The 23,778-nt window shown below is 55.2% G+C and overlaps 3 protein-coding genes across 5 annotated transcripts in view; 1 reads left to right on the top strand and 2 right to left on the bottom strand.

The window, feature by feature from the left end:
* Nucleotides 1–265: 265 nt before the first annotated feature.
* POLR2E (RNA polymerase II, I and III subunit E) lies at nt 266–3,447 on the bottom strand. Its single transcript, XM_066336235.1, has 8 exons — nt 3,108–3,447; nt 2,785–2,959; nt 2,477–2,592; nt 1,494–1,574; nt 1,267–1,325; nt 1,005–1,083; nt 796–869; nt 266–542 (listed from the first exon to the last, which is right to left on the bottom strand). The coding sequence occupies exons 1-7, from the start codon at nt 3,162–3,164 to the stop codon at nt 804–806; spliced, it is 633 nt and encodes a 210-aa protein (XP_066192332.1). The 5' UTR covers nt 3,165–3,447; the 3' UTR covers nt 266–542; nt 796–803.
* A 168-nt stretch (nt 3,448–3,615) lies between these two features.
* On the top strand, nt 3,616–5,409 carry GPX4 (glutathione peroxidase 4). The gene is made up of 7 exons (XM_066336237.1): nt 3,616–3,722; nt 3,955–4,049; nt 4,209–4,353; nt 4,433–4,584; nt 4,714–4,738; nt 5,020–5,079; nt 5,154–5,409. The coding sequence occupies exons 1-7, from the start codon at nt 3,624–3,626 to the stop codon at nt 5,184–5,186; spliced, it is 609 nt and encodes a 202-aa protein (XP_066192334.1). The 5' UTR covers nt 3,616–3,623; the 3' UTR covers nt 5,187–5,409.
* A 1,069-nt stretch (nt 5,410–6,478) lies between these two features.
* SBNO2 (strawberry notch homolog 2) overlaps nt 6,479–23,778 on the bottom strand; it is a 46,633-nt gene continuing 29,333 nt past the window's right edge. For all 3 annotated transcript variants that reach the window (XM_066336142.1, XM_066336143.1, XM_066336144.1), the window contains 24 exons: nt 23,541–23,674; nt 22,885–22,975; nt 21,672–21,815; nt 21,076–21,193; nt 20,576–20,681; nt 20,096–20,249; nt 19,552–19,728; nt 18,725–18,822; nt 16,606–16,688; nt 15,518–15,712; nt 15,060–15,232; nt 14,569–14,700; nt 14,176–14,311; nt 13,752–13,864; nt 13,173–13,244; nt 12,489–12,597; nt 12,178–12,252; nt 11,751–11,894; nt 11,515–11,609; nt 11,306–11,398; nt 10,976–11,107; nt 10,697–10,773; nt 10,110–10,300; nt 6,479–9,238 (listed from right to left, as the gene is read on the bottom strand). In XM_066336142.1, the coding sequence (XP_066192239.1) occupies nt 8,691–9,238; nt 10,110–10,300; nt 10,697–10,773; nt 10,976–11,107; nt 11,306–11,398; nt 11,515–11,609; nt 11,751–11,894; nt 12,178–12,252; nt 12,489–12,597; nt 13,173–13,244; nt 13,752–13,864; nt 14,176–14,311; nt 14,569–14,700; nt 15,060–15,232; nt 15,518–15,712; nt 16,606–16,688; nt 18,725–18,822; nt 19,552–19,728; nt 20,096–20,249; nt 20,576–20,681; nt 21,076–21,193; nt 21,672–21,815; nt 22,885–22,975; nt 23,541–23,674 (3,390 nt within the window). In that variant the 3' untranslated portion in view covers nt 6,479–8,690. The remainder of the gene's footprint in view (nt 9,239–10,109; nt 10,301–10,696; nt 10,774–10,975; nt 11,108–11,305; nt 11,399–11,514; nt 11,610–11,750; nt 11,895–12,177; nt 12,253–12,488; nt 12,598–13,172; nt 13,245–13,751; nt 13,865–14,175; nt 14,312–14,568; nt 14,701–15,059; nt 15,233–15,517; nt 15,713–16,605; nt 16,689–18,724; nt 18,823–19,551; nt 19,729–20,095; nt 20,250–20,575; nt 20,682–21,075; nt 21,194–21,671; nt 21,816–22,884; nt 22,976–23,540; nt 23,675–23,778) is intronic.

Raw genomic sequence — 23,778 nt, forward strand, 5'->3', positions numbered from 1 at the left:
GTGAAACTGGGTGATGGGCAACTCTCCATTGCATTGTCCAAAAACCAGGGTCCCAAACCAGGGGACAGGGCAGGAAATCAGGGAAGGAACAAGGTAAATCTGAACTGCAGCTTCCAAACTGCCCAGGGCAGCTGGTAAAGGCTCTGCAGGGCTCAGCCATGATGCAAGTCCCAGCAGGAAGAGATTCCAAATATAATGAAAAATACAGGAACTTGCTGAGTGTTGAGGCTTTGCCACAGGGAGAAGCTGAGCAGCACCACAGCAGTGAGGGTACAAACCTTTATTTCAAACAAGAACCCGTAAAACAGGGAAGCAAAAGCCTTTGCCACTCATTTCCTCCCATCGCTTCAGGTCTCCATGGCTGAGTCCTGGATGGGACTGAGGGGTCAGCACAAAGTCCAAACTGGAAGACAGGGAAGGAAGCCCAGTGATGGGGCTGCAGAGAAGGCAGCGTGGGAAGAGAATTTCCTTGGCCTTCTCTGAAGTGCAGGAATCTCCAAGTGTCTGTGAACTGCTGGTGGGACACACCCAACTCCTCACACCTGGAAGAGAAGGAGGGATGAGAATCACTTCCTGACCTGATCCTGCTCCAAATCCCTCTGAACACCCCAAATCCCAATGGATCCAACCTGAGCAGAGGCACAGGGGAGCCTCAGCCTGCTCTCCCAAACAGCTCCCTCCATGAGCCATTTAAAACTCCGAGACATTCCCTGGAAGCAGCTGCTTCACACTGATCTTGGAACATCCCTTGACACCGCCCAGAGCCCCCCAAGCAGGGGGTCCCCTCATCCTTACCCAGTTTGTCACTGCACCAGCCTGTAGGTGATGTACCTGCCCGCTGTCTCGCTGGGCCTGATGATCTTCACTACCTGCAAGGCAGACACAGAGCTCAGGAGGAGGAGGAGGAGACACTTTTCCTGCTCCAACAGCTCCAAAATGCCCTCAAGGATCATCCCCTCCCGGCCCTGCCACAGGGAGCTGCTGTCTCAGCCTGCTCCTCTCACCTGGCCACGCTTGATCCCGAAGTACCGGGCCACGGGGTCGCCAGCCTGGATCCTGGGGAGCTGGTTCTCCCTCAGTTTGCTGTGCTGGGAGTCAAGGAGAAGCTCTAGACATGCCACCACGGGCTGTTGGCAGCTCATGAAACAAATTAACCAGGGCAGGAGGAAGGGTTTTCAGCCCAAATTTCATCGCACCTGAGCAAGAAGGAGGGAGGGACACACAAAGGGAACCAAGGGGACACTGAAAGGGACACCCAAAGGATACTATCGGGCCAGCAGCTCCGTTACTTCCTCCTTTGTCATGACCACGTGCTCTGGCACCAGCTGTAAACACGAGAGAGGCTGAGATGAGGCAGCAACTGGAGACAACGCTTTTTGGGAGAGGAAAAGGAATAACTGTGTCCCTCAGCCCAGCCAGAGGCCAGGAGAAGGACTCTGGGAGCAGCAGGAATGCAACCAGCACAAGGAAGGGGCCACCCTAGCCCTGCTCACCTCATGCTCTGTGATGTTGATGAGAAGCTCCTGCTGCAGGAACTGCTCCAGGATGTATTTGGGAGCCATGTCAACCAGGGACTGGAAGGAAAAGGCCCATCAGAGGTGGCTGGGGCAGCCCTGGCAGTGCTCAGAGCTGCTCCTCGGTAAGCACCCAAGCTCACAGACAGAGAAAGGATGGGAACGAGCACACAGAACTCCTGAAACAGGGAAACATCTCTTTTCCCCTCCCCAACCTCCTGACTGCTCGTGGGCCCTCAGCTGTGCCACCACCACCAGGACCAGCTGCTCTGGTTAAACACATTTGGGTGTAGGAATGCATTTCCCACCCCCAGCAAGTGTTTTCCATACAGAGGGAAATTTAAGACTCACCCCTTGCATTTCTTATAAGGTAAAGAACCAAGAAACTTCTTTGCTGTTCTGACAGTAATTGGCTCAATACCAAGAGATAAGCACCTATTGAACCTTTCTGCTGTTCTTCAAATCCTGTACCTCTCCCTATTGGTAGCAAGTCAAACTGTCCCCCCTAAAACATTAAGTATTTAGGAAGGAGCACAAAAGAACTAGAAAGCTTTTTGGAGTGTTTCTAGCAGAGTGTCAGAGGTTTTCTTGGACACCCGTGCAGGGCTTTTCTTTTGTTTTCTGTAACATTTGTTATTTTGTTATTTCTCACTTATTAAACTTTTCACTTCACAAAACACCTCTGAAAAACAGTCTCTCTAAAATTATTTAAAGCCAATCTTCAAGGACTGGACCCTCAGAGATTGATATATTTACACGTGGTTCATAACACTCTGGCCACGTGTTAAACTGTATCATCTGGGTGCTAAAAAAGAGCCTGTGCTTAGGTACGACAGGCTCCAGCAAAAGCTTTTATCTAGAGGGAAATTTGGGGCTTTTATTTACCCACAGAAACAGACAAGGAAAACCTTCGTGGCCCCTCCAGGAGCCCCGGAGTGGGACACGGCCGTGTCCCCACAGACCTGCTTGGCCGAGGGGGTCATTCCCTGCTGCACCACGATCAGGGCCCGGGTGATGTTCTCCTCCTGCATGCGCTGGCAGTACATCTTGATCGTCTTGATCCCCACCTTGGGCTCCTCTGAGGAAAGAGCCAGACCCGGCTCAGACCCGGAGAGATCCGAACGCTCTGAACCCCTCTCTCCGAGGGCTCAGCCAGACCCGGGGCAACTGAAAGCCGCCCGTCTCCGATCCCCCGTGGGGGCACAGGCGGACCCGGGATCACCGAGAGCCTCCCCACGCTGTGAAGCCGGCCCGGGCCGGCGCTGCTCACCGGGGAAGAACACGAACATCTGGTCGGTGGGATCATCATTGTGAGCCACCAACACGGTCAGGTCGGTGCGACGGGGCCGGCCCTCGCTGGGCTTGTCCCCGAACTGCGCCTTGAACTCTTCCAGAGTCTGGTCCAGCTCGTCCTGGGTCACCAGGTACCCGCGGTCGTGGCAGAGCTGCGGGAGAAGCACCGGGCTCAGGAACGCGCCCACACGAGGAACGGGCGGACAGACCGGCCTCCATGGACCCCACCTCCACCCTAACGGCCCCACAGAAATCCCCGCACACCAGGCTCGGCCCTCCCGGTCCCTCCGTTCCCCCGACCTGCATGATGGTCTTGCGGATCTTCCAGAGCCGGTACGTCTCCTCCTCGTCGTCCATCTTTCCCGCTGAGGCCCCCGCGTGCTGCCCGCGCTGCCGCCTGTCCCGCGCGCACACACAGGCGCCGCCGCAGCGCACGCGGGGGGCCTCAGCCGCGGCGCCTCCTGGGAGATGTAGTCCGCCACCAGCTGGCCCCCGCCGCTGGCTCCGGAGGGAACGGGAGTCTCTCTGCGGCTGCCGGGGTGAGTCTCTAGGTGGCGGCGGCTCTGTTCGGAACCCACGGCTGGTCTGCAGGGAATCACCGCCCCACGGGGCCGACCCGCAGCACCTGACTCCACACCCCGCCCTTTGGTCTGTCCCTCCCCCCGACCTCGTGGTCTATTCCCGATAAACACCCCTGCGGCCACCCCGCCCACTCTGCCCTTCTATTGGTCAGATTTCCATCCATCATCCCGCCGAGGCCGCATCTCCGCGCGCTGATTGGCTGATCAGGCCGAAGGGGGCGGGGTTTTGTGCGTGATGGGCTGGGCCGGTGCGGTGCGCGGCGCGCTGTGGTCCGGACGGGCGGCAGCGCGGGCAGCGTTAGTGGGACCAGGGCTGGGAGCGGTGAGGAGCATGGTGAGTGCGGGGCCGCTCTGGGAGCGCGGCTCGGCCCGCTCCGCTCCGGAACCGGTCCGCGCGATAGGGGCTGGGCCTGCGGCTGGCCCCGGGTCTCTCCCGTGGGGTTCCCGGGCAGGCGGCGGGGGCTCGGGCCTGGTCTGGCGGGGGCGCGGAGAGGTTCCTCTGTGGGAAGGGGAGCGGAGGTGGCGGAGCCTGTGCGGGACTCCTCAATGACACGCTCGCCCCGCAGTGTGCCCAAGCGGACGACTGGCGCTCGGCCAAAGCCATCTACGACTTTCACGCCCTCGACATCGATGGCAACGACGTGTCCCTAGAGAAGTACCGGTAGGACGGAGGGGCTGGGGGCCCGGGGTGGCGGAATGCGGCGCCGGGCGAGGTTGAGCCACAGCGGTTCTTGCGTAACCCCTCACGCCTCGCCCGGGCGGGTGAGGGGACTCTGCCCGCGCCCTGCGGGGAAGGGCAACACATCCACCCCCTCTGCAGGGGCTACGTCTGTATCATCACCAACGTGGCCTCCAAATGAGGGAAGACCGCGGTAAACTACACTCAGCTTGTCGATTTGCACGCCCGATACGCTGAGAGGGGTTTACGCATCCTGGGCTTTCCCTGCAACCAGTTTGGGAAGCAGGTACGTGGAGTGGGGCTCGGGTTCTCCGGGAGTGTCGGGATGGCACAGGGACCCTCACAGTCCTGGTGTGGCCCCTCAGGAGCCTGGGGACAACGCTCAGATCAAGGCATTTGCTGAGAACTACGGGGTGAAGTTCGACATGTACAGCAAGATCGACGTCAACGGGGATGATGCTCACCCCCTGTGGAAGTGGTTGAAGGAGCAGCCCAAAGGGAGAGGCACCCTGGGCAAGTGAGTGTGGGAGGGGAGCCCTGGGGACCCCCAGCCCTGCTGTCAGCAGGGAGGACTTGGCTCAGGGCTTGGCTGGGGGTGAGGAAGGGCTTTTCTGCCCAAAACTCACTCCCTTTTTTTCTCTTCTAGTGCAATAAAATGGAACTTCACCAAGGTAGGACACAGTTGCCTCCTCTGGGCTGCGCCTCCCTCTCGGGAGCTGGGCGGGGTCCCTGAGGCAGGAGGGAGCCTCACACTGGGCTCTGCTCTGTGCTGTCACTCCAAGTGTCAGGGCAGGAGAATCGCAAGGGGTTCCTGTGTCTAGAGACCCTTGGGAACCCCTGCCCACAGCACAGCTGAGGGGGAAGTGAGTCTTTGGGAGCTAGAGCTGCCACACCCGCAACAGCTCCCTGGGGGCTCTGGACTCGCTCACCAGGGGTTGCTTCACTCCCACAGTTCCTCATTAACCGGGAAGGCCAAGTGGTGAAAAGGTACAGCCCGATGGACGATCCCTATGTAAGTGCTGCTGCTGCTGAGGAGGGGAAGGCCAGGGATGTTCTGGGGGTACAATGCTCCCCTCTTGCCCACAGGTGATCGAGAAGGACCTGCCTGCATACCTGTAGCTCCGCTCCGCTGTCCCCCTGCCCGTCCTGACCCCGCTGCCCATGGAGCCTCCTCCAGCCCCATGACGGGCTGCCTCCAATCCAGCTGCTGGTGGGGCAGCCCCGACCCATGGCGTGCACCTGCTGGACAGAGGCTCCAGGGGCTGTGGCTGCTGCGGGCAGGAGCAGCCAGAGCCCCCTCAGAGTCACTGGAGTCCCCTTGCAATAAAGGCGTTAGGAATGAGCTGCTGTGTTCGGTGTGGGATGGGGCTGGGGCTGCTGCGCTGCACCTGCTGAGAACGTGGAGTTTGCTGGAAGCCAAGACCTTATGCAACTCTTGAGCCAAGCACGGATAATCCTCAGTGCTGAGGAGGAAGTGCAAATCCAGCATGATCCATGCTCCTGAGGGGCTCCCTGGGCAAAGACAGAGCTGGGGAAAGGTTTGTCCTCTCTGGGATCCCTCCTGTCCCCTCTGGGGTCCTGTCTCCAGGAATCCTCTGGGCAGGGCAGGGCAGCAGAGGGGATGGGTCCAGCAGTGGTGCAAGCCCTGGACAGGAGAAATTCCTGCAAAACAGAGCCCAGGCATGTTGGGATATGGCAGAATATCCCCTGCAGCCAGGGATGTGTCTGACCACAGTGAGCAGGATCATTCTCCTCCTCCTTGGGGCAGCGTCTTGGCACAGCCGTGCCCAGCCAAGCCCATGGGGCTGGTGTCCCATCCTGGGCAGGGACAGCTCAGGTTCTGCCATGCAGGAATGCTGCTGCACCTCTTCCCAGAGCCTGGGTGTCTCCCTGTCACATCCACAGCCCCCTCGGGGAGTCCATCCCAAGTTAAAATTCCAGGGTTTCCCAAGTCTGACACCCCTGCAGAGCTTCCAGCCCAGCACATCAGGGATGCTGGGAGGATCCTGCTCACATTTAGGGATCACTCACTGGAGGTCACCCCATCCCTCCTCCCACAGGATAACTGGGCCAGCAGTGCCTGGATGAGATGTCCCAGAGCTGTGGCAACTCCTGCTGGGGGAACACACTGGAACAGAGGTTCCTTTATCTGTGTTTTTCCAGCCAAGCCAGGAGGGAGCTGCGTCATCCAAGGCCGGCGCCCAGGCTGGATCCAAGCAGGATCCTCTGCACAAGCAGTGGCTACTCCCAGGGAGAGGGGGAGGCTTGGGACAGCCCTCAGTGCCACCGAGGTGGTGACTCAAGAGATACAAAGTCCAGCTGCCAGCAGGATGCTGGCCCAGGGATTCCTGATCCAAGTCCCAGTTGGACTCCTGGGGCAGGTTGGACAGACCAACAGACAGAGACGGAGCTGGGAGTTACAGAAATCTCACGTGTAGCTTCTGTTCCATTTTTACTAAGCAGAATGAAAAATTATCCTTCTGAGGCAAGTAGAAAATTGAGGAATTATTAGTCCAAGGCACATATTCTAAAAAAAAATCTCTTTACATATATACAACTTAATTATAAATATACATAGAAACAAAAGGCAAACAACAAGCAGATTAAAAAGTGCCAACACAAAGGTGTCAGGGAAGAAAACAGGGACTCATTAAAAATACAATCAGTAGGACAACTGCAGAATAATTTAGTTAAAAGATAACATTACATATTATTAACCCTGACAAAACATGGGATCGAGGCAAAAAAGGGATTCCTTGAAGGTGCTCTCTGTCTTTTCAGAGACCAGGGAGGGAGGATTGCATATATTTTAAAGTTAAGGTCAAAGCCACCAGGTAAGGCTCCGGTGACAGCAGAGGGTGCCCAGCAGGGAATTCCCCCCTGCTATTCCTGAGTTTAAACCTCTTTGAGCTGGGTTTTCCCGGCGTTCTTTTCCCTCATTGCTGCTTGAGCCCGGGGGAAGCTGCTGGGGTTGAGAGGAGCAGAGCTGGGGGAGAACAGGAGCCCCCGGGGCAGCAGCAGGGCTCTGGGGGGCACAGAGGGCTCCCCCATCTTTGGTGATCACTTTGAGGTAAGGAGGTGAAATGTGCCCCCAGCTGCAGGGATTGAGCCTGGCCCGGTGCTGAAAGGCAGGTGCCAGCTGGGGAGGGGGGTAAGGACAGGTCCCCAAAACAAAATTCAGGAACCAGAGGAGCCTCAAACTGAGCCCATTTGTGTGGCACCAGGGCGGGTCTGTGACCTCAGGGTGTTGGAGGTCAGCTCCTGGCACAGCCAGAGCACAACGCTCTGGACACGGACCCAGAGCAATTCCCAGCATTGAACAGGGCACTGGGCCAGTCCCTGAGCCCTGGGGCAACATGGGGGTGACAGTGTCTGCCCGGAGGAGGTGACACCAGCAGGCACCGTGAAGCTCCAGCCCCCTCTAGACTGCCCTCTTAGGGCACACAGGAACCCCTTCCCCACAGTCTGTCAGAGGAAAGGCCAAGTCAGCCAGGGATGGTCCCAGGTTCTTCCCTGAAATCATCCCGGTCCCACTTTAAGGAAACGCCTCAAGGCTCTCAGTCCTGGGGAGGAGGCAGCAGGGAGTGGGGCTTTGCAAAGCAGCCTTTGTTCTTTGGTATCCAAGGAGAAGTTGCAGCAGGAGCAGCCAAACTGCAAATCCTGGGCGGTGATAGTGGCACTGCACAGCCTGAACAGTGACAGCCTGGGCAGTGACAATGACACTGCACAACACTGCAGTGACAATGACCCAGACCCCTGGACCGGGGTCCATGGCCCAGCCAAGGACAGTGGCAGGACCAGCGGGATGTCCAGGTGAAGGGACAACATGTGACAGCAGGAAACTGGCCAAAGCACATCTGGTCACGGCGACCTGGTGAGGTTAAAGTGCAGGACAGGGGACATGTGTCCCTTCTGCTCTGGGGAATCCTGCTGGTCCTGGCATGGCTGAGCTCTGACAGACTCAAGCTCTGTCACCGTGGGGATGCAGCCAGCTCTGGCCACCCCCACGGAGCTCAGGCAGCCCAAGGCCCCTTCCCAGAAAGGGCAGCACAGGCAGTTTCCAATCTCTCACTACACCTGCTCAGCCCTGCCAGAGGACACCTGAGCTCAGCATCTCCCAGCTCCTCTGGGACATTCCCTTCTCCTTCATCCCAGCCTGTCAGCACAGCCTCAGGGTCCACAGCAGTGCTGGGGCAGCCCAAGCTGGGGGCTGGGCCCCCACCCCTAACTGACCAGCATGTGGTCAGTGGGTCATTCCAGGGTCTGGCTGCTGGGCTGGAGGGCTGGGGAAGGCTCGGACACTCAGTAGTCTGCAGGGGGTGGGCAGAGGAGGGCTCTCCCCTCAATCCCACTTGGGCACTGACCTGTGAGCAGGACTCGACCCAGCAGAGCCCCTCAGCCCAGTGGGACCCGCTCAGATCCCCCTGGGCACGTTCCATACAAACCTGTACATGCCTGACTGAATAGTATATATAAATAAAATCTACTTTAAGGAACTCCACGTTTTTTCCTTCTCTCAAAACCAGAGCAGGGTTAGTCCAAACCAGCAGAAAAGTCAGGACTCCTCAGCTCTCACCTCTGCACCAGAGGACACGGATCCACAGCAGCATTCCCAGCTGGCATTCAGAAGTCTGGGAAAGGCCCACTGAACTGGATCACGCTCTGGCGCTCCTGGGAGGGCCCGTTGAACGTCCTCAGCATCTCCTCCACGATCTCTCTAAAATTGATATTCACGTCTTGCTGGAGAAAATCCTCCTGTGGCTGCTGCAGGGGGGCTGGGGATGGCAGGGCAGGGGGCTCGTGCAGCGAGGGGCCGGGGGCTGTGCTGCCCTCCAGGCCAGGAGCATGGCCAAAGCCAAAGGACAACCTGTGCTGCTGCTGCTGGGGCTGCAGGGAGGGCTCCGAGGAGAAGCAGAGCCCTCTGGTCTCTGGGTTCAACACCACATTGGGAATGCTGTTGTTGGGAGGGCTGTAGGTCAAGTCCAGGATCTCGTCCTGGCACAGGGAGGACAGGGGCAGCCCAGGCCCTGGCAGGATGTGCAGGGGCAGGGAGAAGGGTGAGCTCTGCTCCTGGGCCTGGCGCAGCCGGTTGTGCTTCCGCTTCACATCCTCGTCCATCTGCTTCAGCTCCTCCCTCACCCTGTGGACACAGCTCTCGGGAATCTTTATCCCTGGGGGAGGAACAGACATCAGTCCCCTGAGGCACAACCTTTCACCCCCTAAAGAAAACCTTATCTCCCCATCACGTGTGGCTAAGTCAGACCAGAACTGTCATGTGATTAATTATCTCAGCTGAAAACCTCCTTAGCCAGCAATAAGCATTGTCTTGGTGTGAGAAAGGAAAATTAGTGACTGCAGAACACATGCATTTTTACAACTATAAAAGACCACTATGATATTCATGAAATCAGAAATCTCTTATACACTATCTGAGTGTGTGGGGAGTTCTCCTCGATGACCAAGACATGGGAATCAAGTTACTTCCCCTGGGGATTGAGAGAAATTAAGGAGATTCTCTGCACACCACTATCATTTGTTGGTAAGCAACATTACCTCCTAATTTATACTATTTCTTTGCCAGCTGTAACATAGGCACCTTTATCTACTAGTAGTGTTTCTTTTGTTTATCCCGTGTAGTAAGTAAATCTGTTTATGTCTGTATGTTTTCCTTGGCCTATTCAAATAAATAATTCATGGCCTGATTGGTCATTATTAAGAGCTTGCAAGTGAGAGTGGGTTTTGGGGTGCTGTGAGACCTGTCAAAGGCAGGACTTGTCTAAGTTCTCCCCTCTCCATTCATGCCCACAGCATTCTGGGAAGGGGCACTCTGGGGACAGAAGGAAAGGGCAGCAGCACTGAGGGTGTTCAGGAGGATGATGGGCCTGGCTCACCCCCTTTGCCCCAACACATCCATAGGATCCCCATAGGGTGGGTGCTTCCACCCCTCGTGCTAGAACATGCCTCTTTTAGGAAGGGAATCTTGGTGCTGGGCAGCTGGACCCCTTCCCCCTGCTCTGCTCCCCTTGCCAGCACTTCACCCACCGACTTGTTTCTTCTTCTCTTTGGTCTTGAGGCGCACGATCTGCAGGTAGCTGCTGCTGGTGATGTCTGCCATGACGCCGGCGATCCTGCTCCACACGCGCAGCAGGGCCCCGCACAGCATGTAATAGTGCCTCAGGCGCATGCCCTGGAAGCATTCCTTCCCCTCCTGGATCAGCTTGCAGCTCTTGTTCCTTCGGGGACCACGGGAGAAAACCACTGGAATTAGCACGGGATCCTGGAGCTGAGTGGGATTCACCTCCCCTCACTGCCAGGGTCCCCAGGGTGCAGGGGCCTGCCTAAGGAGGGAGGATGTGGCTTAATGGCTTAAAGCTGTAAGTGAGGAGATTTAAATTGGATTTTGGGAAGGAATGCCTCTCTGTGAAGGTGGTGAGGGCCTGGCACAGGCTGCCCAGAGAAGGTGTGGCTGCCCCATTCCTGAAGTGTTCAAAGCCAGACTGGATGAAGCAACCTGGTGGAAGGTGTCCCTGCCTATCCCTGGCATGGAACTGGATGTGTTTCATTTAAGGTCCCTTCCAACCCAAACCATCCTGAGATGCTGTGGCAGGCTGGGGCTGCAGCTGCCTTACCACACGGCATGGTTACAGTTCTTCAAGGAGAAGTGGTAGCTGCTCTCCCAGTGCTCCTTGGCTTCCTCAGGCAGCACCTGCAGCAGAACACTCAGCATTAGGAATTTTCCACTGTCCAGGTTGAAGAGATGTGAAATCCAGGGCTGGGAGTCAGGACACCTAGTGCTACCACCATCCCTGCCTATCCACAACACAGCCATTAGGAGCTGTGACAGGGTTGTAATGATGCCCTTCCAACCTCCTCCAGCCCCCACACTGGAAGCTGCAGGTCCCACCTACCCGCCGGTATTTCTTCTGCAGGCTGTCCAGGCTCTCAGGCTGGCTTTGCTTCCCAATATTGGGTTTGTAGAGGATGAAGTTCTTCCCACGGCTCTGCTCTGCCAGCAGACAGGTGTATTTGCTGCCTCGAACCTGTGGCGTAGAGCTGATGGTCACAGGCACAGCCTCCCTCCCCAGATTTCTCTAAACTAACCCCCTCCTGCCAGGATGGAGGTCCTTGGAGGCATTTCCCAGCCCTCAGGAAGAGTGAAATCATAACAACCATGGCAGATTTCCTGCTGGAATCTCCCCTCAGCTGAGGTGCCACTCTGGCAGAGCCCAGGGATGTACCTTGTAGGAGAGGTAGAACCCATCGTAGGTTCCTGTCAGTTTGAGGGACTTCTCATAGGCTTCCTCCCACTTTAAGCCTCTGTCAACGCTGATCTGAACAGGGGGACAGAGAGGGATTTGTAACTTCAAGAGCAGGGCAAATGCTTCAGTGTCTGCTTCACAAATCTCCCCTCAGCACAGCCTAGAACCAGGCAGAGACAGGTGCCCACCTTGTAGAACACAACCTGCCCATCCTGCGGGTGCCCTGGGGTCAGGAAAACCTCCTTGCTCTCCTCATAGATCTCATCCACTCCTGGGGCTAAATCTGTGGAAGGAGAAAAGGCTGTTGTAAAGAACATCCTTCCCAAAAGCACCTCCTTGGGTCTCAGGATCTGCGCTGGGTGGGGACACTGCAACTGGGAGGAACTGGGGTGCAGGAGACAGAGCTGTAGCCACTCCTCCATACCAAGGATGCCCATGTCGTATTTGCCCTCCTTCTTGTCCTTCTCAATCAGGTAGTCAAAGGTGTCGGAAAAATACTGGAAGAGCATGTTCTGCTTGTCCACCTCCAGGCCCAGGATGCGGTTCAGGAATTTGGTGATGGAGCAGTCTGCAAGAGCACAGTGGGTCAGGGAATGTGGTGCAGCTGGAACCCACCAGACCCCTCCCAAAGAGCCCCCCCAGCAGCCCCCCCATGTCCCTTCTGACAGCAGTCCAAGGGCTGTTCTGTGAGGAAGCTGGGATCTGCAGCACAGGCTGTTCCCACAGGACCTTCCCCTCAAGGCAAACACCCTGCCCAGGTGCCCAGCAAACCCCACGAGGTCAGGTGGGCCATGACACCCCCATCTCTTCCATCTGCCCCCTGCCTTGGGCAGAAGCAGCTCCACACGTACCCTTCTCCACAGAGACAGTGCCATATTTCATCTGGCTGCAGCAGATCCCCACGGAGATGAGCCCTTGCTTCATTTCTGGAATGGCAGAAGACATCTTTTACATTTTTGGGTTAAGCCTCCCATCAGCATTCCTGCAGGACTGCTTCCCCTCCAGGAACTCAGCCCGTCCCCATGCCTGGCAGGGTGACATCATAAACCAGTGGCACTTTCCCCTGTGTTTTCTCCCTCTGGCCTCCTGTTCAGTTCTTCCAGCATCCTAAACCTGAGACCAACCCATCCAGCAGAAACCCTGGAGCTGGTCATGTTCTTACCGTGGAAGAAGATTTCCTCCCCTCTCCCGTAGTTCCTGGGCACAGGAACCCTGTTCTCTGCGTGGCTGAGGATCGTGGACAGGACCCTGTCCAGGGCTTTGGCCCCGTACTGCAGGAGGAGACCAGAGTCACACACGGGAGGAATGGACATGGGCGGCCGAGCTGAGGGGCTGAGGGTGTCACACACTGCTGAGGGTGACACTTCTGAGGGGACACATGCTGCTGAGGGTGTCATACACTGCTGAGGGTGACACTGCTAAGGGGATACACGCTGCTGAGGGTGACACTGCTGAAGGGACACATGCTGCTGAGGGCATCACACACAGCTGAGGGTGACACGGATGAAGGTGACACCGCTGAGGGCATCACACAAGCAGAGGGTGTCATGCACAGAGAACACTTGCCCCAAGGAAAGGGGGAAGCTGTGTCAGTGTCCCCCATGTGCCAAGGGGAATGGAGTACAGGCCCCTCCCAGGAGGCAGAGGACTGGGTGCCCTTCCCAGCTTCCCTTCCCAGCTCCCAGTGGAAGCAAAGGCTTCAGTGTGACCATGACTCCGAGCTCACAGGAGCTGGGAGCTGGGCTGGGGCCTGCCTAGCAATGATCCTCCTGGCTCCAGCCCCAGTTCCCTCTCCCAGCTTCTCCAGCCCCCTCTCAGCTGCACTGCCCCAGCCCAGCCCTGTCACCTTGTTCTCGAAGTTGTACTTGCTGAGGTCCCGGGATTCGGTGGCCCGTCGGTCCCCGTGAGTTAAGGCACCCTGGGAAGGCAGATGGAGCAAAAGGTTCTTACTCTGAGCTGTTGCAAAACAGGGAAGGATGGCCAAAGGCACGTCCGGGAATGTGCCATGGGGGGGCAGTGTTCCTCTGGAATACTGAGACTTTACCAAAGGATTTGGGGATTTATCAGAAGTGAAGAAAATGAAACAAAGGCAAACTAATTATTCCATTAATTATTTCGTCAGCTTTTTGGGAATAATATGGGTGTATGCTCCAGTAATAGTGGGGAAATTGCAGCATCTGGAAGTGGATTCTTGCTTCTTTGAAATTCCTCCCAACGCCTCAGTTACGTATTCTTCCTCACTTCCTTTCCCAAATCCCAGGATGATAAAAGCTTTCTGCATTCCATGACTGCAATGCCTCAGCCAGGGGTGACACAATCCCCCCAGTTACAGTGGCCACGCTGGTGGGAGCTCTGACCTGGAATCTCCTCAGAGGGAATCAGAGCTGTGTTGGGATCACAGCTGATGTCTGCTGTGGGCACTCACCAGGCTCTCCAGACGTTTTGCCACGATGGATGCAAACCTCCTCTCCCCTGCCAGCTCTGAGATGAGGAACACGTACTCGGGAGCAGAGACCTGGTTGGATCGGTGTGTTCGGCCTATGGGGACACAGGAACAGAGATGGGAGATTGGGATGGCCTGTCTGCAATGGGAATGTAACCGGAAAAGCCACATAATGCCCATCTCTCTCACCCTGGGGAGTCCATCCTCTGCCCCAGAGCTCAGGGCTACAAAGCCAGCATTGCCAAGTCTCAGCAGCACCACTGACTGTGGCTCTGTTCTCTTCCCCACAGAGACATCTCCTAAATGCACCCTGGGTTGCCACCACGCCTGACTGTCCCAGGGCCCATCCCACAGCCTGGTCCATGCTCAGGGGAGGTGACAGTGCCCAGGGACACCCATCCCTCACCAAACTGCTGGATGGCCCGGTCTGCACTCCAGGGCAGCTCCAGGGTCATGTGCACCCGGCGCTTCTGGTTCTTCACCCGTCTGTCTGCTTGGAGGGAGATCCCTGAGCTGGAAGCCTCTGAGATTATCGCCACGAGCTACAGGAGGGAGGAGTGAGAACAGAGTGAGGCTCCTGGAAACATGTTAAACAGCTTCAAGAAACAGCCCCAGGCACTAGAGCAGCCCCAGCCCACCAAGAGACCTGGGAGGCTTTGTCACATTCCAGCAGGTGAAACCCACCAAGAGCTGCTGGCCTGAGGCTGGCAGGCACAGGGAGGCACAGACACCCTCCCTGCCCTCCCCCTCGCAGCACACTCAGTCCCATGCAGGCTTTTGGAGCTCGATCCCAGCTCACCTTTTCCCCCTGCATGAAACGTTCCTTCTCCTTCAGGTTGACGTGGTCTATGGAGAGCCCTTGCTCGGCGCGGGACTCGAACACGACGGAGCCGTCGGGCCTGCGAACCACCCGTCCCTTCCTGCCCGTCATCTGCACACAGGAGAGGGGCTGCTACATCTCCCAACTGCTTTTTCACATTGCCACGGACAGGAAACACTCTACCAGCAAGAACTTTTTTTTTTTTTTTTTTTTTTAAAATAGAATAAAATTTTTTTCCCCGTATGGGCACAGGTGATGCTGTGGCTGCCCTGTTCCTGGAAGTGTCCAAGGCCAGGCTGGATAGACCTTGGAGAACTGGGATAGTGGAAGGTGTCCCTGCCCAGGGCAGAGGGGTGGAACAAGTTCCTTAAGGTCCCTTCCCACCCAAACCATTCCATGATTCTATGATTCTTTGCTGGCTCCTTTCCCTGTCACCCAGTTCCACCAAACACACTGACAGTAGGAGGTACCTCAGCCACGTTCTCTGGGCCCCCAAAATGATCGATCAGTTCATCCAAGGTGTTGAGAGGTAGCTCTTTGCCCAGTGCTTTCACTTTTGCTAGGAGGTCCTGTTTCATCTTTTCAACCTTCTGCTCTCTCAGGCCATGAAGTTCTTTCTGGGAGGGCAGCATGTGAAAACTACCTGCAATGTGAAACACAGAAGTTTAGAGTTCCCTGGACATCAGAGAGTGGGAAAGGGTTATCTCAGAGGGTTTTTGGGGACACTGTTGCTGGACAAAGGAGCACACAGGGCAGATCCCTCCTGCTCACTGATCACAGTGGCTAAACATGGATCCACCTCACAAGCCCAAGTGTGACCTCCAAGATAAAATCCAGCCAGGATCACAAGGCTGTCCCAAGCCTGAAGGGGTCCCTGCAGGACCCAGTGTCCCCATCCCCACTGTCCCCATGTCACTGCCCTGCTCACCCCTGTCCTCAGCAATGCAGCCAAACGTGTGATCCACGAAGATGACGTCGTCTGTCTCTAGCAGGGACTCTGGGGAGGAGGTGAGGTCGCTGTCCAGCCCCATGTCGGACTCAGTGCTGCTGTCATCGCTGATCTTGATGACCCCTTGGTCACACGGGCCCCGCAGAGCCTTGGGGCAGCGGCCCCTTGGCCGCCCTGCAGCAGAGAGCGAGGGGTGTCACAGCCCCAGCCCCAGCAGGGCACCAGTGCAGGACAGAGAGGGACAGCTCAGACAGAGGAGGAGGAGGAATGCCAAAAGAGCTGAGCCTGCCCCAAAAGACAGTCTGACCTCAGAAAGACAGTCTCTGAGGTGGTGGAGGCAATTAGGGAGGGAGGGAGAGCAGGAAAGAGAAAGGAAGAGAGAGAAAGGAAGAACAAGGCACTCCTGAGCAGGGCTGAAGTTGGCTGCACATGTCAGGACGGGTGCACGGCTGGCTCTAAGCAGTGCCAGCTCCTCAGGGAAGGAATCTCCAGAGGATGTGCAGGACTCAGTGAGGCACTGGTGTTTTGGGACATTGTTCACTTGCACGAACAGCACAACGTGCCCCTGCTACATGAGAGGGTTCATTGACCAGCTCACACAGGCTGCTGCACAACCTGCCAGTGCTGCTGCCCCCTCTTCCCCCAGTTCCACATTCCACAGGAGGAGAAATCCCAATACTCTTTTTACCTGCAGCCACAACAAATAATTCAGCTGAGATTTTTTTTCCCCCTCAGGACACCTGCTATGCTCTAAGTAAGGGGTTAACCTTGCTGCAGGAGGGGTTCAGACACCAGCCAGGCCTTGTGACATCTGCCCCCAGCGTGAGTCAAGGGGAAGGGTCACGGCAAGGGCAGTGGGGCAGAGGGAGGAGAAGTGGGGATGACCCAGAGCTGCTGTCCTCTGAATGAGGGAGCAATGGGAGATGTGCAGAAGGGCAAACCAAAACCAGGGAGAGCAGCAAAAAGCACAAAGTGGGGAGAAGGGCAAAAAGCAGAGAAGCTGAGTGGCTGGGGGGGAGCAGCAGGGCAGGAGGCAGGGGCTGGGCTGGGAGTGAGGGAGCTCTTACGTTTTCTTTTAATGCCAGTTCCTTTTTCTCTCTTTCTTTTGGTTGAAGGAAAGTGCTTCTGAATTAGTGATAGAAAGACGCCTCTGAAAGTAAGATGCAAAATTTATTCCATCTACCAGCAATACGGGCTGGTTATCACATTCCAAGGTGTGTTTGGGACAGCCCCACACTCCACAGAAGAGACGTCAATCCACTCCATCTGTGGCCACCAGCTTGGGCTCAGCCAGCCCTTGGTACAAGGTGGCTCTTGGACCTGCAGGTCCTTTATGTAGCAACCAAGAAGGAGTTTTAAATGGGAAACACTACACTGGGAAACTGTTACACCAAAAATCCAGTAAGCCCCAGTGTCCCAGCCCCTCTCTATGCTCTGAGAGCACAGACCACTGTCAGGCCATCCAACAAATGTGCTCCCCCAAAGTCCTCCAACTCCCTGGGTCTGCTTCCCACAAAACCAAGGGACAGGGCATGGATCTGTAGTGGTTCCAAGTGAATGGAGAAAAAAAAGTCAGCAAAAGTGAAAATCAAAGGTTTCTGTGGGCTGCTCTGCAAATCAAAGAGCAAATGTTTTAATGTTGACTCTGTGGACGAACCTCCAAGGCAATGGGGTGATGCTGATTGAGCTCTGCTCGGAAAAAGAAAACCCAACAAAAAACCCGAAACCAAATGTTGCAAGCAACAGGTGAAAGGATGGACATGACAACTGCCTCAGGTGAGAAAAGGGAGATTTGGGAATGAGGAGGGAGCTCCAGGACCCCTGGTACACCAGGAGCTCTTGTCCTGTGTGCTGGGATGACCTAATGGCCACTCACTCTGGAGCCTCCCAGCTGTGAAATTCCCTCATTTCCCACACTCCTCATCTCCCTGAAAACAGAGCCCTGGGCAGGAATCCACTCACAGGACCATGTTTATTTTTAACCCCATTTCTCGGCATCTTTAAACTGCTCCTTCCCAGCACACTCCTCTCCAGAAATCCCCTCAAGTGCTGAAACACCAGGACACACATTTGGAGGCTGAGCAGCTGCCAAGGAGACACTTGGTGATCTGGCCAGGGCTGTGGAACACAGAGCTCCTGCCCCTGTGGGGACAGGAGTGGGGACAATTCACACAGACACAGGGACCCCTGACAGACCCCTCCTCATGCACCTCTCAGCCAAGGACCACGCTGTCCCCTAGACTGGAGTTCTCTGACATGGAAACCAACCCAAGGGACCAAATCAGGAGCTGCCAGACCTGCGCTGTACACTGTCACCAAACTGTATTTGGTTTTCAGAAATGGGCTGGAGGCAGAGGAGTGACACAAACCAACCCAAACCCCCTCAAGGGAGGAAAGCTGGGCCTCACGCTGCCTCGAGCATCTCTCACTGCTCCCAGCTGCAGCAAAAGTCACTTAGAAGAAAACAGCTCTGCAGAACAGAGGAAACCCAAACCAATCCCAGATTTTTGTCCCCTGTCATGCAGGAACAGCCACATTCAGGGATGGGGTGGGTTTTTGGAAGGGGGAGCAGGAGCCTCGCTCTCTGTTGAACAGGTAGCACAAGTCCTGCAGCTGGCTCACTGCTGACACAGGCAGCTCTTCTGTTAGCTGGGAACAGTGGCCACACAACCAGGACACTGGTCTGTGAGCAAAAAGCCAACTCTGAGGGATCTAAACTCCTCAGACCACTCCTCTCTCCCCCTGCTCCACTGACACCACCTCACAGCATCATCCCAAGCCTCTGCCATCACCGTAAATTCTCTTGCTCATTTCTTCTGTGTCAACAGCCTTGTTTTCCAGAGCCAGGAAACTACCAAACTACTTACCAGATCCATACAAACTACCTCTGAGCTACAATTCTGGCTCTCTTTCTGCCAATTCTTTTATGTGTGTAGAGAGTAGAATACAGGCTCTTCCTGTAAGTCCACGGGAGATTTCTAAATCCAGGATGCAGCTCATACAGTCCCACTGAGGATACAGTGCCTCAAGGACCCATCTGAGTGTCTCCTCCACAGCAGAGGGGGAGGTGACATCAAACTGCATTTTAAGACCTGCCAGTGTTCCATGCCCCAGGGGAAAGCTTTCCCCCCCACCCCTCCAGCCTCCTACACACCCCACAAAGGAAAATAAGGATTTTTAACTCACTCTGCAGCAGAGACAAAGCAGTTGAGGTGTCCATCGTTCTCGTCCAGGACCTCCCTGGTGCGAGCCTCCCCCGTGGACTGCAGGCCAATAACAATGCACTGTGGGTTCACAAGGGATGGGGGGCATGAGGGATGGCACAGTGAGGTGCCAGGGCAGCTGCACTGCCACAGGCTTGAGGCATTTCCCAGCCCCAGGCACCTCCCCTTGGCCCCTGTTCCAGGTAATTCCATGCTGGGCCTGTAGCAAGGCTCCTGAGGAAGAACCATCTCTCAAATCTTTCAGCATCCCCACAGAAGGGGACTCTGAGCACAGAACCTCATTGACTGTGCTAGGAAGTTTCTGCCTAAAATCTCCAAGGTGCACGCAGACAGAAAAAAGGACAGAGCTGCACTTGAGGTGAAGGGTTTGGTACCTCTTCTAGAATTGTAGAATTACAGATTGGTTTGGGTTGGAAGGACCTTAAAGTTCATCTCACTCCAACCCCCTGCTGTGGGCAGGGACAACTTCACTAGACCAGGCTGCTCCAAGCCCCATCCAACCTGGCCTTGAACACTTCCAGCTTGAACACGACCCAGAATCCCCTTCCAGCCCAGCCTGCTCACACAAACAGCAGGCAACACCTCAGCAGACGAGACCACCTTAACTCCCCAGCATCACTCACTGGGAACACTCTCAGAAACCAGACACTGCCCTTCACTCTGGAGAAAAATTCAGCCTTAAAGAGGTTTGGACTGGCTGCCAAGCAGAGCAATAATTAACTCCCTTTAATTGTTGGTTGCAGACTACACCAAAACCCCAGGTGAGGCTGGTGGGTGCTGCTCCCATACCTTGTCCCTGGCCAGCTCCTCCCGGGCCAGCTCCACCAGGCGCCGCACCTTGGCAGCGATGCAGAGGTACTTGAAGAAGCGCTGGTGAGCCGACCAGAACTGACCCCACAGAGATTTCCGAGACTCCAGCCCGATGCAGTCGGCTGCCTGCTGGAACACCATCAAGGCCTCTGCCCACTGCAGATAACACCAAGAAGAGTGAGTTAATATAATGCCCATTGTCATGCCTGCCATGTGGGAGGTGATCAGGAAAGTCTGAGGGTTGACAATCTGATTTAGAATCAGCGTGCACTGGGCTGAATCAACACTGGTCACCCTTTCCATCAGCAAGACGCAGTTCTGCTTTGCAAATGTGGAACTTACAAATAGAAGTAAAAAATTCTAAGTTCTTTTATTACAAATCAGCTGAGCATTCTGTACCTCTTTGCTTTCCTACAATTAATGTCATGGCCACATTTAGGGACCTCCCACCCTCCCACATACCAGCAGCTGTGCCCAAAGCATGGTCAGACCTCAGCCTCCCACTACAAGGGGCCCAGCTCACCAGCTTGGCTGCCTTGTCGTAGACAGCCTTGTACTGCTCATCCAGAGGGATCTCCTCAATCCTGAAGGTCACTCCAGTGAAGCTGAGCTGCCGAGCAATGTACATCCCACTGACCTTCATGTCCATGGCCACAATCTCCATCGCACCGACTCCCCTGGGACAGGACGACAGTTGTGGGACTCACCTCAGAGCCCCAGCTGTGAACCTCGATCATGAACCCCAGCTCTGAACCCCAGTTGTGAAACTCGGTCATGAATCCCAGCTCTGAACCCCAGTTGTGGGACCCCAGTTTTGAATCCCAGCTCTGAACCCCAGCTGTGACCTTCAGCTCTGAGCCCCAGTTGTAGGACCCTCTCTCTGCTCCAGGGCAGCACGGTGCAGGTGCCTCTGCAGAACCAGCCCCACCCCAGCTCATGCTGCCCACACCATCCTTGGGCACTGCACCACTTCCCCACCTGCACAGGGCTGGACAGGACTCACCTCTTCTCAATCGCGTGCAGGAACTCATCGAAGCCTCGGAACGGGGTTCCCTCTCCCCAGATCCCCAGGCGGCTCATGTAAATCATGTTTTTTGGCTCCGAGGCACCTGTTGGGGAAGAAATCACTGTTAGCAAACCCACAGCGCCTGGGAATAGTTGTGACTCAAGTGAAGAGACAATGTCATTTGACATTGTGCCTTTGGAGACCTTTCCAAACATTGGTGCCCTATATTCAGTGGGTAAACATCACCAAGCAGCTGGAACAGCTGGTCAGGAACAGGTTAAACTGCAGAGAAATTAATCTGACCCACCAAAAAGTTGCAAGTAACATCAGTGATGGGGCTTGGGGCAGATCTAAGCATGCTGAGCTCCTCTCTAGCCCTGCAGCACCACCGGCCTATCCTTACAGGATCTCACACACACTCACACCTCAGGGTGTCCCTTAAGGTCAGAGGGGACCTCTGCCACTCTCACACCCACACCGTGGGCAGAGCAGCTCACCTGTGGCACTGGCATAGACAACCCTTGCTAGAGGCAGCTTGCTCTGCAGGTCCAGCACTGCTTTGCCCATTTTGGTAGAGCTGGCATTTTTGGCTTTGTGGCATTCATCAAACACGATCTGGAAGGGAGTGTCAGTCAAGGAAAAAGGATCTATTTTCATCCTGAAGATGGGAGCGTACAGACAATAGAGCCCAGTCTCCTCTAAGCAACTGAACAACCTGTCCCAGTATCAACAGGACTGACTCATGGCCTACACATGGAATCTGATGGGTTTGCCCAGCCCTGTGCTCTTCAGACCCAAAGTCATCCACCCCTCCCTCTCCCTTCAAGGTGTGTCTTGCAATACTGAGGGAATGCTGAAAAGGTTAATCCCAGCTGCTTCTTCCCCTCCCCCTGGAGCTGCATCCTGGGGGAAGGAGGAGGAAGAGATCTGAGTGTGGGGGATTCCTGTGTCCCGCAGGCACTGGGCTGCTCCCACAGCTGCTCCCTGTGACTTCATACAGCCCCAAGCTCTTTGTTCCCTGCTGAAGCACAATCACAAGCAGCAGTTCCTCTCTCTCCCCAATTTTTGTCTCTTGGTTTTTTTTTAAGGATACAACTCCCTCAAAGTTTTCCCTGCACCACTCCAAAATCTGTTTTAAGCGCGTCCTGTGCTGTCCCCCGGCCTGGCTTTCACCGATCAGCGCCGAGTAGGTGGCAAAGAGGACTCCTTCTGAGGTAGCTGTGTCACCATATTTAATCTGCAGGAAGAAGAGCAGGAGCACGCACACACTGTGATTGCTTGATTGCTGTCCCCAGCACGTCACACCCATCCCTGCCCACATTCCGTGCTGCAGCCGTGCAGGACACACATTATTCCCAGTCCGAGCTCAGAACAGGCAAAAAGCTGTTGGTAGCTGATGTCTACAGCATTTGTGTTTGGCACTGAAATACGGTGATGACAGGGACTGTAAATGCCTGGAGAAGTGCCCCAGCCAATGTGTCAGCACATCTGGAAGCCTGCAGTGAACTGTGGGGACCACGTAAGGATGTAGATTTTTTTGGCAAAAAACATGCTTCCCTTTTTTTTATGCAACAGTTTAGAGTCTTTCATCGCTTTGACTCTTCCTCTAAAAAATCATTTTCTCTTTGACCAGGTGAGATTGTTGCCTGTCTCGCTACCATGGGTCCCACATGTAATGAAATACGAGGTAGGGGGGAAAACTCTGGTCTCAAGCTGAAGAAAGTTCCATTTGAAGTTTTTTGGGGCTGAAAACAAAATCCCTTTCAATCTCTTAGTGGAGCACATTCAGAGGTGTGAAACACCGGTGATTTCTATGGACTTTGTAAGAGCTGGTTGTTCAATACAATTAAAACCAGAGGAGAGGGTTTAAGTGAACTGGGAGACTCTGGACAGAGACTCAACCACAGGCCACAACAGACCCCAGTCCAGGCATCTCTGTGCTCCCTACAGCTCTGTGAAATTATTCCATGAACCAGCACTGGGAAAGGCTGGCCCAGGAGAGCAGAGCACATCTCACAGAGCTGCTCTCTCCACAGGCTTCTCTAGGAATGGTGAAGAAGGTTCCAGCTCTGATGTACTTTCACTTGTCTGCAGACACTTCCCACTCCCTGCAGGGAACAGCTCTGTGCTCCCCATGCAGCTCCACAATAAAAATAGCTGGAGCCCCGAGTGGGAAGAGCTGGCTGGGAGGAGGGAACAGAGGCTCTGCTGCTGCCTGAGCCTTGTCCTGCTCCACGTGCTCAGCCAGAGCCTCCAACTGCTCCCGGGGGCTGATTCCCAGAGCAGCAGTGCAGCTCTTCTCCTACCTTGTTCAGAGCATGCACAGGAATGTGGGAGGCCTCGATGTCCTTCAGGTCTCTCTCAGCATCGTACTTGAGATCGTTGGAGACGCTGAACCTGTGAAGGAGATGTGGGGGGTTACCTCCTCCTGGGGCTGGTTATCTCCCCAGCAGTTGGGTCTGGGTATGTCCCGGAGAGTCAGGGCACACGGTGATTAACAGCTCCGGTGATTAACAGCTCTGACTAAAGCAGGAGGAGCTGCGCAGAGCTCTCACATCTCCCACTGCCCACACACCCCAGTGTGAGATCTGACAGCCTGTCTGCCCCTCAGCACAGGCTGTCAACTGCAGCAAAGCCCCATATTCCTGGCTTTGCACCCGGGAAACCCAGGAACAACCCTCCACGACTCCAGGGAGAGCCAGGCTTGACATCCCATCCCAAGGAGCACAAAACCTTCTATTTCACAGTGACTCATTCTCCATCCCTGCTGCAGGGGGAATATTCCCATTTCACAGGCAGCAGTCAGTCACTAAGAGGTGGAAACAACTTACCCAAGGCCACAGCATGACTCAACTCTAAAGCCAACATCAGCACTAAAGAATTCCTTACTTCCAGATCCAAACTAACTCCAAGGTCTTACGGGAAAAGAGGGAAAAAAAAAAAACAAAACCCAACAACTTACCACAGAGCTTTTTTCCTCCCTTTAAGATAATTTTCGAATATGATGCCTGCAACCGTCCTGCCCTTCCCGACTCCAGCACCATCCCCGATCAGGAACCCAGCTCGCTGTCCATTGGGCAATAAAACTTCATGTTGCTGCAAAATCAAGAACAAAACTGAAAATTAAACGAGATTTGCTTTTGCTAAGAGCTTTGATATGAGCATGACATAACTGTTTCACAGTTAATCTCACAGATGTA

This window comes from Sylvia atricapilla, chromosome 26 (assembly GCF_009819655.1).
Source record: "Sylvia atricapilla isolate bSylAtr1 chromosome 26, bSylAtr1.pri, whole genome shotgun sequence".
Taxonomy (NCBI): domain Eukaryota; kingdom Metazoa; phylum Chordata; class Aves; order Passeriformes; family Sylviidae; genus Sylvia; species Sylvia atricapilla.

Bases quoted from the DNA above. Each gene is read 5' to 3' on its own strand.
- POLR2E (XM_066336235.1), bottom strand. From the start codon at position 3,164: ATGGACGACGAGGAGGAGACGTACCGGCTCTGGAAGATCCGCAAGACC. The intron at 2,960-3,107 runs GTCGGGGGAACG...CTTCTCCCGCAG, and splicing joins TCCGCAAGACCATCATGCAG to CTCTGCCACGACCGCGGGTA. The intron at 1,084-1,266 runs GTATCCTTTGGG...CTCCCAGCACAG, and splicing joins ACGGAGCTGCTGGCCCGATA to CAAACTGAGGGAGAACCAGC.